This window comes from Lissotriton helveticus, chromosome 1_2 (genome assembly GCF_964261635.1).
Source record: "Lissotriton helveticus chromosome 1_2, aLisHel1.1, whole genome shotgun sequence".
NCBI lineage: Eukaryota > Metazoa > Chordata > Amphibia > Caudata > Salamandridae > Lissotriton > Lissotriton helveticus.
In genome coordinates, this window is record NC_136058.1 from 394,227,432 (window position 1) to 394,244,551 (window position 17,120).

Genomic DNA, 17,120 nt, shown 5'->3' on the forward strand with positions numbered 1-17,120 from the left:
AGGTTCCAGGGCCGTGTTTTATACCTAAAAAGTCTTTGTTCTCTAAAGCCACAAATCACTCAATCCAGTCAGAACCAGTTCGGTGGGGTCGGGGAGAACTTAGTTTATGAGGCGGCATCTTGCCCTTTCAGAATGCCGGGGTCTCCTATCAGACGCCCAGTGTGTGGGGGGGGGTGGAGCCATCATTCACCTTGCCAGGCACGGCCTTGCTCAGATCAAAGAGTCACCCCTCCCCATGCTCTGAATACTGATCTCTCTCTCCAGCCAGGTCTGACCCAGCTGGTCCCGCTGCTCCAAAAACAGACGCCCAATATATATACTAGCAAAGCCTACAGGAAAGCTCAGGCAAGAAAACACCATCATTTCCAAAAGAGCCGTTTTCGAACATGGGATATATAAATGGTTCTTACTACAAGGTGTATCTCAATGTCCTGAGCATAAACATATCAAACTTGATGTTCCTATCAGGTTCTGGGGGTAAGATAGGATTATAGAAGGTTATCGTCAACCTGCCCATTCTGGCTTATGAGAACGGATAGCTTCACGATGGTAACAGTGAAATGGAGGGTAACTCGCTATTAGAACATGCTACACAGAGCTGGGCATTATGGTTATCCTAATTCATACAGTCATCTTTACACAGGGAGCATTTGTGCTGTGGCACAAATGATTAGCAGTAGCACGGTGTCCAGAGCATCTAAATCCAGCCAACATAAAAGATAGGAAGCAAAAAGAGGAAGGGAGACCCACACAAATGATGCTAGGTCTAACAAAACATAATTGAAGCAGCGGTTTAAAGCAACAAATGGAACGTTGATTTTCTTTCTTTTGCTCTATTTTGCTAGCTTACTGTGACAAACAGAGAGAACACGATTATTTATTCAACTCCTTAGATAGAGGAAAGGTGGAATCATGGAATCTTTCTGCATGTTTCTACATGTTCCGAGGTACTGCAGCTTTTTTTATGACTTGTATTGAACTGTTTCTAATATCTGTGTGCAAAAAATATCCCACAGGTTTTTGATGTGTGGAGAAGTGTGGCTCAATGGGTGGAGAAGTGTGGCTCAATGGTTAGAGCGGCAGACCCTGATGCAGAGGTCTAGCCCGGGACCAGGGCTCAATTCCCCGCCTCGGCGGGTCTTGGGCTAAAAAATTCCACGGACCTGATAATTCTCGCCTCGGGGCCTATTCCAATCATGGAGTCCCACTCTGCAACTCTGGGCAATAGCTTGCTTAATCTCCACAACGGCCCCCACAACTCTAAGGATGCCTGGCCTCCACCTTGGGGGTGCCCAGGAGTGGACACCTCACAGGGAAAGCCAGGATGGGTTCCACAGCGCTATTCGTACAAGCGCCTTGAGAACCTTGTGGGTGAGTAGCGCGCTATACAAGTATCAATGTAAATTTTTTTTTACAATTTACATTTATGTGTTTAACTTTGCACTAGAGCCTTTATTTTTATTCTTCATGTTTGCAAACGTAATTGCTCTTTCATATGAAAGAGCTGCGCACAAGGTTTTAAGTGGTTTGTGGTAAAGGTGATGGTGTGAACATGCATTATATGAGCTAAAGTACCACCTGGCGCACATTATAAGATTACTGCAAGTCACCTCGGAGTCACATAACCTTATAAATTAACTCTGCCTTCGGCCTCGCTCCTCTATATAGTTATGGAACGCCTCGCTGACATGCAATATCCTTATAATGTGTGGCCGGAGGTACTTTATCCCTAATATATTTTCACTGAATAAGGTTAAAGTGAAATTATAGTTGGTTTTGTTACACCTTAATGGATCTTAAAAAAAAAAAATCGCTTAAAAATCAAGGGTAAAGAGCATTTATAGTTAAAACTTAAAACGGATCAAACCACTGCAATATGCAAGTTCTAGTTAGAACCACAATCCATAACTCGCACTACGGGTGTGTAAACCCTAACTCATGATGCGATGACATTTTACATACTTAAAGAGTTTGCTGCCTCCTCTTAGCAATTAGGAAACTCACTATGCAGTGGAAGTCCACGAGGGCGCCTAGGATAGAAACATGGCGAGCGGATGTTATGAAGTGGGGCAGAATAGAAGGGGCAGCCCTCAGGAAGGAGGAAGAAGGTGGTAGGAGGAAAGCCCCGCTAGCGATGGACTGGGAGGTCATGCTATTGGAAATGGCGGACAAGGACCAGCCGCCGTCCCGGGACACCTGAATGCATTGAGGCCATGAGGGAAGTGGGTGGATCAAAACGGACCCACGGATTGCACCAGGGGGGTTGGTAGAATCGCGGCTCAATATTTCTGGAGGGGAGTGGATAAAGCAGGGGAGTAAAAACTAGACCGGCTAGGAGAAATGGAGCACCATAGTTGGCAGGGAAGGGGAGGGATAGTTGGGGAGCGTGTGGGTGGGCATACATAAACCCTGCAGTAAACAGAGTCACTCCCTACTGTATGCACAACTGGGAAGTTATGTACTAGACGGGGATGCTACGATATGTGTGTGGAGTTGGGGAGAAAAATGAAAAACGTGTTGTACTGTAAATTTGCCATAATGATTACACTCAACTGTGATGATTGTACATTCACGAATAAAGTTCGTTTAAAAAAAAAAAGAGTTTGCTAAAGGCAGGATGTTGCTGTAGGGAGATCGCTACTTTTGTCTGCGCATAAAACAATTCATAACACACTTGAGACTGAGCTAGAGGTTGGGAGGGTGAACTCACCAGTGACACATAACAAATCACTTTGTGTAACTGTCTATCAGGAGAAGGTGTGCACTCCTAGAGAACTGTTGAGGCTGAATACAGGCTAGGATTTTTATATCAGGAACTGGAGATGAGTGAGTTTTACCCACTGTAACTGTGCAACAGGAAACAGTTTCCTCTCTAGACTGCGCATGTCTGCTATTTTCAATGAACACCACATCACTTGCATCAGACTAATAAGTTTGATTCCAGCCAATAATTCCTCCCATGAATAGCGCCGTTTCCAGTTCCTCAGCCTGGAATGGGGACGAACAAGGAAGGACGAGAGCTACTGGCCTATTTGTCTCATGCAGAGTCCCATCACCAGGCCTGTTTCTGCACAGGAAGGATGCAGTCCTGGGTGGAACCAGAGAAGTGTGCAGGGACACATCTGCACCCTGTGTACTCTGGGGGTCAGTATCTCTCAGGGGGTTCCACCCACCCAAACCATATTAATTCCCTCGGAGACTTACTAAAATCTGCCCATATGCATTCTAAAGAGGTTACATGTGTTAGTATGCCTTCCGTGTGTCCATTTATAGTGAAACACATACCTGGGGTGGCTTTGGATGGCAATAAATGTGACTGTGTTGGTCCTGTCTCCATTGAGTCTGAGGGGGCGTCTTCATCTGCAGTAATTGTGTCCAGTTCTAGGTATGATTGAGGCACAGGCTGACCCTGTTCTTCAGGCAGTTCTGCCTTGCAGTTTTGATGTTGATGCTGTGATTCAGGATGGAGTGGTTCGAGTATGTAGCTCGGATCTGAACCCTGTGCATCAGTACAAGCTGGTTCTAGCTTGCAGTTCTGATTTGAATCCTGCTCCTCAGTGTGCAGTGGTTCCACCGTGTTGTTTTGATCTGTTTTTTGTGCTTCAGGAAACACCGATTCTCTCTCTCGATCCAGTGCAGCAGTGTGCAGTGGTTCCACCGTGTTGTTCTGATCTGTTTTTTGTGCGTCAGGAAGCACCGATTCTCTCTCTCGAAACACTGCAGCAGTGTGCAGTTGTTCCACCGTGTTGATCTGATCTGTTTTTTGTGCTTCAGGAAGCACCGATTCTCTCTCTCGATCCAGTGCAGCAGTGTGCAGTGGTTCCACCGTGTTGTTCTGATCTGAACCCAGTGCATCTGCACAGGTCTGTTCTAGCTCATCTTTCTGCTCTCGTTCCAGTGCCTCAGGATGCATAGATTCCAGCTCGTAGTTCACATTTGGATCCTGCGCATAAGGACGTTCCTGCTTCAAGCATAGGTGTTGCTGTAGGCGCTGGGTTTGTTGTGACCCCAACTCATCCAAGGACAATAGCCCAGACTCTATGTGTTCGTCTGATGACATCCCATCAGGTGACACGGGTTGTAGGCTGCGGTTCTCCTGGGAAACTTGGAAAACAAAACACATAAATTCTTCCTCCAAGGGATCATCATGTTCCTTCCCATTTGGTAGCGCAGGTTGTATACAGTGGTTTTGCTGTGGTTCATGTCCTTCAGGAAATACTGGGTGTGAGTAGAGGTTCTGTTGCTGGTCCCAGCTATTAGCAGACAACGGGGATGGTTCTTGCTTCAGGTGCCCATCTGGTTCTCTCTCTTCTGGGAACGCTGACTGTATGCTCTGGTCTTGCTCTGGTGCCTGGCCAAGCACAAATTCTGAGTGAAGACACAGGTTTGCCTCCAGTGATCTGCCTGGAGGATCCATCTGAGAGCATCTGGATAGAGTACAATCCAGCTGTAGTCCATTTCCATCTGGAAACCCAGATTGCATGGACTGGTCCTGCTCCAACTGGTGTACATCTGGAAACCTAGTCCGCATGCACTGGTCCTGCTGTGATTCATGTACATCTGGAAACCCAGGCTGCATGCACTGGTCCTGCTGTGATTCATGTACATCTGGAAACCCAGGCTGCATGCACTGGTCTCGCTTCGACTCGTGTACATCTGGAAACCCAGGTTGCAAGCACTTGTCCTCCCGTGGGTCACAACGATCGGGAAACACTGGCTGTAGACAAAGGTTTGGCTCATATGGACGCACTTGAACATCAGTCGGAGAAGAGAGCTTACAGTCCTGCTTTGGTGCATGCCTATCAGAAAACACTGTCTGAAGACACAAGCTCGGATCCCCTGGCCTGTCCAGTTGAGGTGTCGCAGGAGACCGGCTAACAGTACAATCTCTAATGCTCGCTGAAGAGACCATCTCCAAAGACACCATATCATTATCTAGGTAACATTGATCCTTTTCTATCCAGATTTTCTTAATCAGCCCAGCGACTCTAGAAGGTACGTCCTCCACAGCATTCATCAAGTTATCCAGTTTGGCTTCCAACTCCTCCAGCATGGATAGAAGGATAATGTGGGGCAGGTTCTCCGAAAGCGGTTCCAGGTCCTGGTCCCTCTGAGCATCATTTCGGGATCCTGAAGTTGAGATGTCATGGAGAGATTCACGTGAACACTGCGCTGTCACTTTCTTTCCTGGAGCCCGTCTTCTCTCCATTCTGGTACTCTGATATTCAAGTCTCAAGTGTCTACAGAGGAGAGGAAAAGAGAAAAGATAACACGTTATCACAGGACCACTAGGCCAAAATACTCCTTCCCGTCTCACCAACCCCAGTGTGATCAGAGGAAATTGCGAATTTCTAAAACCAGAAAAAAATTAAATCATTAAAATATAACAATATCCATAACATAGTTCATATATTATGAAACGCACTGATTTGAAATGTATTTCCAACATGTGTGTTCCTTGGTCTGCTCAAATTTCACACATTTATGAAAATAATTTATACTGTAACAGCCTTGCAGCAATGAAAGGTTTATAATACCCTAGCAGACAAGACTGCTCTTTCATTCTCACTTGCACTGTACACCTCTCTTTTGCAATATTCAGTTCAGTGACGGAAGCACGCACCAACATACCAAACCTCTACAGGATTTACAAGATGCTTATTATGTCTCTACATATAAAGAGAGCATGTTCAACCTGGGGTTTCTTGGAACGGAATCAGAAATATGCAAAAGAGAAGACAACAAATCAGACCAGGGAAGAATGTGGTATGAGCAGGCTTGTGGGCTGTTAGATTTCTGGGAAAACACTTGAAGTTAGATTCAAATGGATTTAGCTGGGAAAGAGCTCCGTATGGAAGGAGCTTGTACCACAAAGCTGCGTCCACCTGATCTGATCTTCTGTAATTTCGGAATAGCAAGTGAATTCAAGTGAGATCGTAATTTTTTTGCGGGTGTATCTTGCAATGAAGTGAGGGGCTAGACCTCTCAACCCTTTAGGGCTGAGGCAGAGGGTCTTAGACTGGATTTGTTATTTCAATATAGGTGTGACGTGTGTCCACCTCGGTAGATGATGTAGTAAACAAGCTGCGTCGCTGTGAATTACTTGTAGTCTATGAATGGTGTTATTGGGTAATCTTACATATACTCGGTTGGCATAATGCGATCTAGATAGGACTGCTGCCGCCGCAATTGCTTTTCTTGTCTAAAGTGGGAGGAGTGGGGTTAGTTTCTTAAGCAGTTTCAGCATAAATCTGCATGTAGATCCTACTGCTCCAGCAGCTGTTTCTTGCTAAGAATACTTTCGATTATCACTCAGCAGCTTTTAGCTGTGGGTTTAGGCTCCAGTGTCAATCTCATTTTTGTTGGTGAGTAAAGTTGTTTCCAAACGTTGGTCTTATTCTTTTGAATTACAATCTCAGTTTGGTCAATATTCAGTTTTAGCTGATTCAACCTCATCAAGTAATCATCAAATTGCATCATATTTTGAGACTGGAATGGTGAGGCTGACATTCCATTGATAAGAATTATCTGAGAGCTGGTGTATTTATAAAGCCTGGAACCTCTTGAAGACAGTTCTCTGACCAATAGTTTTTGCAGGTTAAGGGAGCAGAGGTATTACCTGATAATTCTTGGTTAAATCTGGGACTTCTCCCTGGTTTTTCAGTATCGTGAGCTCTACAGAATTTTGAAACGCACTTGGAACGACAGCTTGAGCTGCTGAATTGATGAAAACGCTCTGCAGGGGATTGCTCAAGACCTCGCTTTTCGACGGAGACACAGCAGCCTCAGCGTCCAGATACCATTAGGGGTGTGCCTTATAAATGCTGATTGATTGATTGATTGGGAGGTCAGAGATTCCATGACTGCTGGAGGGCAAGGTCATTGGTGACCCGGATTTGACCTTGATCACAAATACATGAAGCTTGTTTATTTCTTCAAACAAGGATAAGGTGGTTGAGTTCTTTCAGACTTGACTTCAGAAAATATAGCCTTACATAAGAAAGTAAGAGATAAGGAGATAAATAGGAAATGTAGGAAGCTGTACAATGAAGCTAGAAAAACTAGGATACATGAAATGAAAGAGAAGGCTTGGGAGAATCTTAAAGAAGCTTCAACAAGTAAAGACAGCTCCCTATTTTGGCATGGCGTGAACGCACCTTTTTTTACTAACAAGCCCGATGCGCCTTCCATTGAGGTAGCAATTGATGAAAAAACTTGGGTGGGCTTCTTTTTAAATGTTTACTCCCTACTGAATTACTGAATGCCACAGAGAGGGAAACAGACTGCATGCTAGTGCTCGGGGGGGGGGCAGGGGGGAGGGCAGGGGGCTGGGGACCACCAGGGTTTTCTGCCTATTGACTTTTATATCATGCTGGAAGATGTAACCATGGCCACAAATGCAAGCAAGAGTGGCAAGGCCCCAGGCCTGGATGGGGTAACAATTAATGTATTTAGGTCAATTCCGCAGCTGTGGTCCCCAATATTAACACAGGTTTTATGAGCATGCTGTGTAAAAGCATTTATAGATACATGGTGCGAATCGATCATTGTCCCACAATTTTAAGGGGGAATAGGGAAAATCGCGCCTGCTACCGCCCGATATCCTTATTAGAGTCACTTATGAAAGTAGCAGGAAGGATTGTTTTAGATTGGTTGCAAACACGGGCAGAAGAAAATAATATTTTAAGTGATGTACACTGTGGTTTTAGATCTGGTTTCAGAATCAACGAGCATGCTCTTAATCTTAGTATTTTAATTGGAAAGAACACTCAGGCTAAATCAGGGACATTTTATTTGGCATTCGTCGACCTTACAGCCACATTTGACGGCATTATACACAGTACACTGTAGGGCATTCTTAGTGATCTCAAGGTCGACCCAATACTAATCCAGTTTCTAAGACAGTAATACTCTGGTGCCACAGCTAAAGTTTGTTATGGACTTAAGGGAGAGTGTACCGCACTGTTCAAAGTGGAGAGGGGAGTGAGGCAAGGATGCATTTTGGCACCACTCCTGTTCACTCTTTATACCAACGCATTGGAACAGGAGTAGGTGTCAAACGCTAGGGACCCGCCATATGTAAATAAGCGTCCGATAGTCTCCCTTCTCTACACGGATGATGCGTTACTTATGGCACATACACAGATTGGTTTACATGGGGGTCTTACTTTTTATACTAGTGTTATGGACAACCTGGGTTTGAAAATGAATGCAAAGAAAAGCTTTATAATGACTTGTGGGAGAGGGAAACAAAAGTGTAGAAGCTTTCAAGCTTCAGGGAGCAGGGTGGAACCTATTAACTCTTTTACATATCTGGGTGTCCTATTTAACTGTACTGGGTCTTGGACTCAAGTGAACAAGACTAGAAGCCTTTTGTTTATGAAGTCTACTGCGGCCTGAATTCATTTTACGAAAAACTGGGCAAAAGGCCGCCGGAAATTCTCCTGAAAATCTACCAGGATAAATGCGTGAGCATAGCAACCTTTGGGGCGGGTATATGGGGATTTCACGATTGTGCACCATTCCAACATGTTGAAAACGCTTTAAGATTTATATTGACAGTTCCCACCAGCACCCCAGTTTTTAACTGCCACAGCGAGTTAGGTGTATCATACATCTCAGACTTAATAAAGGTACAACCTGTGCTGCTCTGGCATAGAATTTAGACCTCCACCAGCACAGGCCTAAATAAGGAAATCCTAACTGATGCAATGAAATTAGACCATGCCAGCAAGATTACTTGGCTAAAATATGTAAAAAACTTTATGCAGGATATTGAGCATCCAGAATACTTTAGCCTACCTGAAGCAATGAATCCCATACATCAGAAGGAATACAAAAATGCTTCTATGACTTTCCTGGAAGAGAACAGGTAAGCTCTGGAAATGAATAAACGTATGGTGGTTCAGCACCAAATAATTAGTATAACGTATAACATCCAACCGTATCTATTGTGCTGTATAGGGGGATACCATGGGAACGTGTTAACATGTTTTAGATTTGGGACCTTCCATCATTTGATTAGTCACCCAAACATGAACAATTGGTCAAGGGAATAATACCCGTGCCCCTGCGATAATATCTCTCCATATACAACTATCCATGTAATCCTATTCTGTAAATTTTACGTAAATGAACGACGTAGATGGATTATACCTCTATGAAAACAGGGGGGGTGGACACAATGCCATCCAGCTCTTTTGTATTTACAGATGTCGGATAACTATTATCGCATTGGAACGATGGTGGATTTCCTAAAAAGCATACTGAGAGCAAGGAACATTTTAAATGTTAGGTGTCTGACAGAAAATATATGGGATGTGTTATTTTTATGTTGACGAACTGGAAATAGCGACAGTAAATGAACTGTTTTATGAACTTGTACATATTTATGTTCACCATTGTATTTTCAGAAGTAAGATGAGATGTTTTTAATTGACTGCTTTTATGATTGTACATGCCTAACATCGAATAAAGCTCGTTTTGATTTGATTTGACTTCAGAATTACTGCTGCTGTATTTGTTTATACTATCTTTGAAGAATTTTTTTGTTAAGTATTTAGATTGTCACAAAATGCCTCGATAGGAGTCAGGGAAGTTCTCATTTCATCTGGGGGCAACAAATCATTCAGGATATAAAAAATTTTTTAAAATTATTTTCCTATTAAGAGGACTTTATTATCCCTTTCCCGCCAGTGTCGAAGCAATGCAGGTTTCACCTTCTTGTACCAGGGAACTGGTCTGGTCTGGTGCGGTTTATAACTAGCATAACATATGGGGGTCAGATAGAGTTTGAATATACACTCAGTATTGCACAATTGAATGTCTCACTGTTGTCTGTCCTTGTAATTTGTTTCAATTTTGCAGGTCAATCTTGAACCCCATGTATTTTGATCATTTGTCTTAATAAATTTTTTTTAACTGGTTTTATTTGTGTAAGTGGTGCTATTGTCCACTTGGTATTTTAAATAAATTGTGTAATTTAATAAATTGTAATACAAATTTTTTTTTTGCATAATTGTTGTTGATTTTATGTATTGAACTACTTGCTTGGAGTTTCAAATTGTTTCATTGTATATTTTTCAAGGGAATATCCTTTGTCTATTGGTTGGTTAACCCTACTTCCCTTGATTCTAATTTAAAGGGGTACCTCTCATTATTTCTACCTAGCGGTTTATAACTAGCCTGTCTGAGCCACAGAGTGGATTATTTTTCTTTGGAGAGAATGTTTTCAATTGATGGGAAGAGGGGCGGGGTGGAATTGTGAGAGTGTTGATAACACTTGCTCTGTATTAATGTGTCGTCATGTGTGTATGGTTTCATTTGCTGCTTGTGGATCAAGTTAGAAAAATCTACTGGAATACAAACGCTGATCAAATACTGATCAAATACTGATTGGACCATATGCAAGGAGGGATGATTGCATCCTGGGTCCTCCTACCCCCTTCTGCCCCGGGCCCTCCTCCCTCCTCTGCCCAGGGCCCTCCTCCTCTCTCTTCGGCCCTCACCCCTCCCCCTCTTCTGTCCGGCCCCTCTTCCCCCTCTTCTGCCCGGCCCCTCCACCCCCACTCTTCTGCCCCGGCTCCTCCTCCCCCTCTGCTCTAGTCACTCCTCCCCCCACTTCCCCCACCTCTGCCCCAGCCCACCTAAGTCTCACCCTCTCCCCTTTCCCTCTCCTTTGCCCTGGCCCCTCCCCCACTCTGCCCCAGCCCCTCGTCTGCCCCGGCTCCTCCCCCTCTTCTGCCCCGGCCCCGCCTCCCTCCTCTTTCCCACACCTCTGCCCAGGTCCACCCAAGTCTCACCCTCTCTCCTCTGCCCTGGGCCCTCCTCCCCCTGCCCCGTCCTCTGCCTCGGGCCCTGCTCCCCCCTATTCTGCCCTGGCCCCTCCTCCTTCCTCTGCCCTGGCCCCCTCCTCCCCCTCTTCTGCACTGGCCCCTCCTCTTCCCTCTGCACTGGCCCCCTCCTCTCCCTCTTCTGCCCTGGCCTCCCCCCTCCTTTGCACAGGCCTCTCCCCCTCCTCTGCACCAGCCCCTCCTCTGTTCAGCCCATCCTCCCCTCTCTGCTCTGGCCCCCATCCCCATTCTCTGCCCAGCCCCCCTCCCCTGCCCCCACCTCTGCCCCAGCGACCCCTCCCCCCTCCTGCCCCTCACCTCCCTCCCACTCCTTCCTCCTCTGCTCCAGCCCCTCCTCCCACCTCTGCTCTGGGCTCTCCTCCCATCTCTGCCCTGGGCCCCTCCTCCTTCCTCCCTCTCCTTTGCCCCTCCTCCCAATCCTCCCCCTCCTCTGCCCTCTCCCCCCTCCTCTGTTCCCCCTCCCTCGGGCCCTCCTCTCCTCACCTTCCTCTGCCCCTCCCCCTCTGCCCCTCCCCCTCTGCCCACTCCTCCCTCCACATCTGCCCCTCCCCCCTCTATCCCCTCTCTGCCCCCTCCTCTCCCTCCTCTGTTCCCCCTCCCCCTCTGGCCCCCTCCTCCTTCCTTCCCCCTCCTCGCCCCCTCCTCCCTCTCCTCCTCCTCTGCCCCTCCCCCCTCTGCCCCCTCCTCCTCCCTCCACCCCCCTCCTTACCCCTCTTATCCCCCCTTCCCCCTCTACCCCCCCTCCCTCCACCTCTGCCCCCCTTCTCCCCCCTATTGGCTCCCCTCCTTCCCCCTCTACTCCCCTCCTCCCTGCACCTCTGCCAATCCCCCCTCTGCCCCCTCCTCATTTCCCCCTCCCCCTCTATCCCCACTCCCCTACCTCGCCCCCTTCTCGCCCCCTCCTCTCTCTCCTCCTCCTCTGCCCCTCCCCCCTCTGCCCCCCTCCTCTGTTCCCCCCTCCCTCGGGCCCTCCTCTCCTCACCTTCCTCTGCTGTAAGAAACTGAACAGTTTCACTTCCAGGTCAGCACACGCTGCTTATCCCTGGCCTGTGAGTCTAGGAATCACTCCAAGCTTGTTGAGATGTTTCAAGAATATTTATTGTAGAACAAGAGTACATCAGTAATACAGCCCCACCAGGAGCAGCCAGCAAGGCGCTCAGCCCTTCTCCAACTGCGGTTTTCATACAACAACATTCCATGTTACATCATCCTTACAGGGTTCCATGGGAGAGATGGATGATACAAACTACAACATCGCTAAAGTATAATCCATGTGACATCATCCTTACAGGGTTCCGCTGGTGGAGAGATGGATGATACAAACTACAACATAGCTAAAATATAATCCATGTTACATCATCCTTACAGGGTTCCATGGGAGAGATGGATGATACAAACTACAACATCGCTAAAGTATAATCCATGTTACATCATCCTTACAAGGTTCCATGGGAGAGATGGATGATACAAACTACAACATAGCTAAAATATAATCCATGTGACATCATCCTTACAGGGTTCCGCTGGTGGAGAGATGGATGATACAAACTACAACATAGCTAAAATATAATCCATGTTACATCATCCTTACAGGGTTCCACTGGTGGAGAGATGGATGATACAAACTATAACATAGCTAAAATATAATCCATGTTACATCATCCTTACAGGGTTCCACTGGTGGAGAGATGGATGATACAAACTATAACATAGCTAAAATATAATCCATGTTACATCATCCTTACAGGGTTCCGCTGGTGGAGAGATGGATGATACAAACTACAACATAGCTAAAATATAATCCATGTTACATCATCCTTACAGGGTTCCACTGGTGGAGAGATGGATGATACAAACTATAACATAGCTAAAATATAATCCATGTTACATCATCCTTACAGGGTTCCACTGGTGGAGAGATGGATGATACAAACTATAACATAGCTAAAATATAATCCATGTTACATCATCCTTACAGGGTTCCGCTGGTGGAGAGATGGATGATACAAACTACAACATAGCTAAAATATAATCCATGTTACATCATCCTTACAGGGTTCCACTGGTGGAGAGATGGATGATACAAACTATAACATAGCTAAAATATAATCCATGTTACATCATCCTTACAGGGTTCCACTGGTGGAGAGATGGATGATACAAACTATAACATAGCTAAAATGTAATCCATGTTACATCATCCTTACAGGGTTCCACTGGTGGAGAGATGGATGATACAAACTACAACATAGCTAAAATATAATCCATGTGACATCACCCATTCAGGGTTCCACTGGAGGAGAGATGGATGATACAAACTACAACATAGCTAAAATGTAATCCATGTTACATCATCCTTACAGGGTTCCACTGGTGGAGAGATGGATGATACAAACTACAACATAGCTAAAATATAATTCATGTTATATCACCCTTACAGGGTTCCACTGGTGGAGAGATGGATGATACAAACTACAACATTGCTAAAATATAACAGAGAGTAATAAAGACAGAGTCAGCACATGAAGAATTTCCCTTCCGGGTGAGCGGCGACAGATGAGCTCTCCTCAGGTCTGTGGGTGTGATAGTGTGGGGTCATTTGTGGTAGAGTCAGCACCAGCAGCGGAGGCTGAGCTCCTCTCTTCAAGTCAGTGTGATCGTGTCCGGGTCAGCGGGGGCAGAGTCAGCACCAGCAGTGAGTCCAGTCCAGTCCCAGCCTCCTGCAGGGGGAGGTGCCCCTGAGGGTCTGTGCCTCCTTCAGAGGGAGGGGCCCCTTGGGGTCTGTGCTTCCTACTGGGGGGAGGAGCCTCTGAGGGTCTGTGCCTCCTGCAGGGGGAGGGGCCCCTGAGGGTCTGTGCCTCCTTCAGAGGGAGGGGCCCCTTGGGGTCTGTGCTTCCTACTGGGGGGAGGAGCCTCTGAGGGTCTGTGCCTCCTGCAGGGGGAGGGGCCCCTGAGGGTCTGTGCCTCCTGCAGGGGGAGGGGCCCCTGAGGGTCTGTGCCTCCTGCAGGGGGAGGGGCCCCTGAGGGTCTGTGCCTCCTGCAGGGGGAGGGGCCCCTGAGGGTCTGTGCCTCCTGCAGGGGGAGGGGCCCCTGAGTGTCTGTGCCTCCTGCAGGGGGGAGAGGGGCCCCTGGGGGTCTGTGCCTCCTGCAGGGGGAGGGGCCCGTGAGGGTGGGTCTGTGCCTCCTGCAGGGTGCAGGGGCCCCTGAGGGTCTGTGCCTCCTGCAGGGGGAGAAGGGCCCCTGAGGGTCTGTGCCTCCTGCAGGGGGAGAGGGGCCCCGGAGGGTCTGTGCCTCCTGCAGGGGAATGGGCCCCTGGGGTCTGTGCCTTCTGCAGGGGGAGGGGCCCCTGAGGGTGGGTCTGTGCCTACTGCAGGGTGGAAGGGCCCCTGAGGGTCTGTTCCTCCTGCAGGGGGGAGAAGGGCCCCTGAGGGTCTGTGCCTCCTGCAGGGGAAGGGGGACCTGAGGGTCTGTGCCTCCTGCAGGGGGGAGAGGGGCCCAAGGGTCTGTGCCTCCTGCAGGGGGAGGGGCCCCTGAGGGTCTGTGCCTCCTTCAGGGGAGGGACCCCTGGGGGTCTGTGCCTCCTGCAAGGGGAGAGGGGCCCCCGAGGGTCTGTGCCTCCTTCAGAGGGAGGGGCCCCTTGGGGTCTGTGCTTCCTACTGGGGGGAGGAGCCTCTGAGGGTCTGTGCCTCCTGCAGGGGGAGGGGCCTCTGAGGGTCTGTGCCTACTGCAGGGTGGAAGGGCCCCTGAGGGTCTGTTCCTCCTGCAGGGGGGAGAAGGGCCCCTGAGGGTCTGTGCATCCTGCAGGGGGGAGAGGGGGCCCTGAGGGTCTGTGCCTCCTGCAGGGGGGAGAGGGGCCCAAGGGTCTGTGCCTCCTGCAGGGGGAGGGGCCCCTGAGGGTCTGTGCCTCCTTCAGGGGAGGGACCCCTGGGGGTCTGTGCCTCCTGCAAGGGGAGAGGGGCCCCCGAGGGTCTGTGCCTCCTTCAGAGGGAGGGGCCCCTTGGGGTCTGTGCTTCCTACTGGGGGGAGGAGCCTCTGAGGGTCTGTGCCTCCTGCAGGGGGAGGGGCCCCTGAGGGTCTGTGCCTCCTGCAGGGGGAGGGGCCCCTGAGGGTCTGTGCCTCCTGCAGGGGGAGGGGCCCCTGAGTGTCTGTGCCTCCTGCAGGGGGGAGAGGGGCCTCTGAGGGTCTGTGTCTCCATCTGTGCCTCCTGCAGGGGGAGGGGCCCCTGGTGGTCTGTGCCTCCTGCAGGGGGAGGGGCCCCTGAGGGTGGGTCTGTGCCTCCTGCAGGGTGCAGGGGCCCCTGAGGGTCTGTGCCTCCTGCAGGGGGAGAAAGGCCCCTGAGGGTCTGTGCCTCCTGCAGGTGGGAGAGGGGCCCCGGAGGGTCTGTGCCTCCTGCAGGGGAATGGGCCCCTGGGGTCTGTGCCTTCTGCAGGGGGAGGGGCCCCTAAGGGTGGGTCTGTGCCTACTGCAGGGTGGAAGGGTCCCTGAGGGTCTGTTCCTCCTGCAGGGGGGAGAAGGGCCCCTGAGGGTCTGTGCCTCCTGCAGGGGAAGGGGGCCATGAGGGTCTGTGCCTCCTGCAGGGTGGAGAGGGGCCCCTGAGGAACTGTGCCTCCTGCAGCAGGGAGGGGCCCCTGAGGGTCTGTGCCTCCTGCAGAATGGAGAGGCCCCTGAGGGTCTGTGCTTCCTGCAGGGGGGAGAGGGGCCCCTTGAGGGTCTGTTCCTCCTGCAAGTGGGAGGGACCCCTGAGGGTCTGTGCCTCCTGCAGCAGAGAGGGGCCCCTGAGAGTCTGTGCCTCTTGCAGGGGGAGGGGCCCTGAAAGTCGTTGCCTCCTGTAGGGGGTGGGGCCCCTGAGAGTCTGTACTTCCTAAAGGGGAGAGGGGTCCCTGAGGGTCTGTGCCTCCTGCAGGAGGGAGAGGGGCCACTGAGGGTCCTTGCACTTATCCTCATTTTCAGACCCTCACAGACCTCAGATCCCATGAGGAGGAGAGGGTCTGTAAATGTCTGCTCAGGGAGGAGACTGTCAGCCCCTCCTGCTGAGTTTAAAGAAAAGACTGATTAATCCTTGAGCAAATCTATAAGTGCTGACCCCTGACTCATGCCTTTGACCCCTAACCTCATGCCTTTGACCCCTGACCTCATGTCTTTGACCCCACTCTCTGTTGAACTGTGCTTAAAATAGCCGCTGAGACTCCATTTTGTGTTTACATGCTCTCGGCAACCTGGTGAAGGATTGATTTCTGTGTCCCTGTTAGAACTTGCTTAGCCCTCCCCGCTCCTTGCGGTTGAGCTGATTCCCAGAAGCTGCTTGTGTACCTCTCCCCCGGTTGTGCCAGAGACTTAGCCACATCCTGTGCACTGTCAGCAGTTCAGCCTCCCACCACCAACGGTTGTGCTCCGTGACCACGACATCTGGGCGCGGAAGCCAGAGGCTGTGTACATTGTGCAATCATTGACAGATGCTCCCTGGCCACGATTACACCACCCGAGACGGATAAGGAACTTGTATTCTGATTAGATATGTAAAGGGTGTGGCTAGTGCTATAATTGTGTGTGCGCTGCGGAGTGAAGCAGCAGTCTCCGTAGAATTGTCTTTGTACCATTCTCCGACCCTGTCCTTTGCTCGAGCTAATAAAGTAACTTACTTTCCTCCACAGCTAAGTTGTCCTGGCCTCTTTGGGTTCCGCTGAGCAGTCAGGGCGGTCCAGATCAGTCTGGTGACAGCTGCACACCCGGCACGGGATGCAGCTGCTGGAAACCATGTGCTCCCTGGGCCAAGTCAGGTGTTCGCCCCCAGTCCGCTTTCCTACAGATTGCTGCCTGTAGGATACTGATGTAAGTGTTAAGGTCCACAGCCTGTAGGGCATAGAAGGGATGTACTCGGTTCCCCTCAGGCATCCAGAGTTGGGTTGGGGTTTTCCGGTTGGATAAATGGAGGGAATAGTGAGCGTTAGCCAGGTGAGGATGCCAGAATGCGGAATCTCTGACAGGTGGGGGGTCTACGGCCCTCTTGTCGCCACGGGCTCAATGGGGAAGGAAGGGGGACAGAGGCCCTTACCTGGAGGCAGTCAGGTGTCGTCCCGCGTCGCTGCACAGTAGGATGACAAAGCACTGGCTCTCCATCCTAGGGCTCATCAGCCCCCCAGGCCCAGGGTGAGCGCCACCGCACCGGAGGCCCCCCAGTCAAGGAAGATGGACTCTCATCAGGATCCGAGCTCCCCGGAACAGGAGGCGGCAGCTGCAGAGGAGTCCCAAGGAGACTCGACGGTCAGG

The 17,120-nt window shown here is 49.7% G+C and overlaps 1 protein-coding gene across 1 annotated transcript in view; it reads right to left on the reverse strand.

Annotated features, from left to right (window-relative positions):
* The window catches only part of LOC144807953 (uncharacterized), a 57,143-nt gene extending 45,138 nt beyond the window's left edge, over nt 1-12,005 (reverse strand). Inside the window, exons 1-2 of the mRNA XM_078673545.1 lie at nt 11,836-12,005; nt 3,286-5,240 (exon numbers count right to left, since the gene is read on the reverse strand). Of these exons, the coding sequence (XP_078529671.1) occupies nt 3,286-5,209 (1,924 nt within the window). The 5' untranslated portion in view covers nt 5,210-5,240; nt 11,836-12,005. The remainder of the gene's footprint in view (nt 1-3,285; nt 5,241-11,835) is intronic.
* Nucleotides 12,006-17,120: the final 5,115 nt, after the last annotated feature.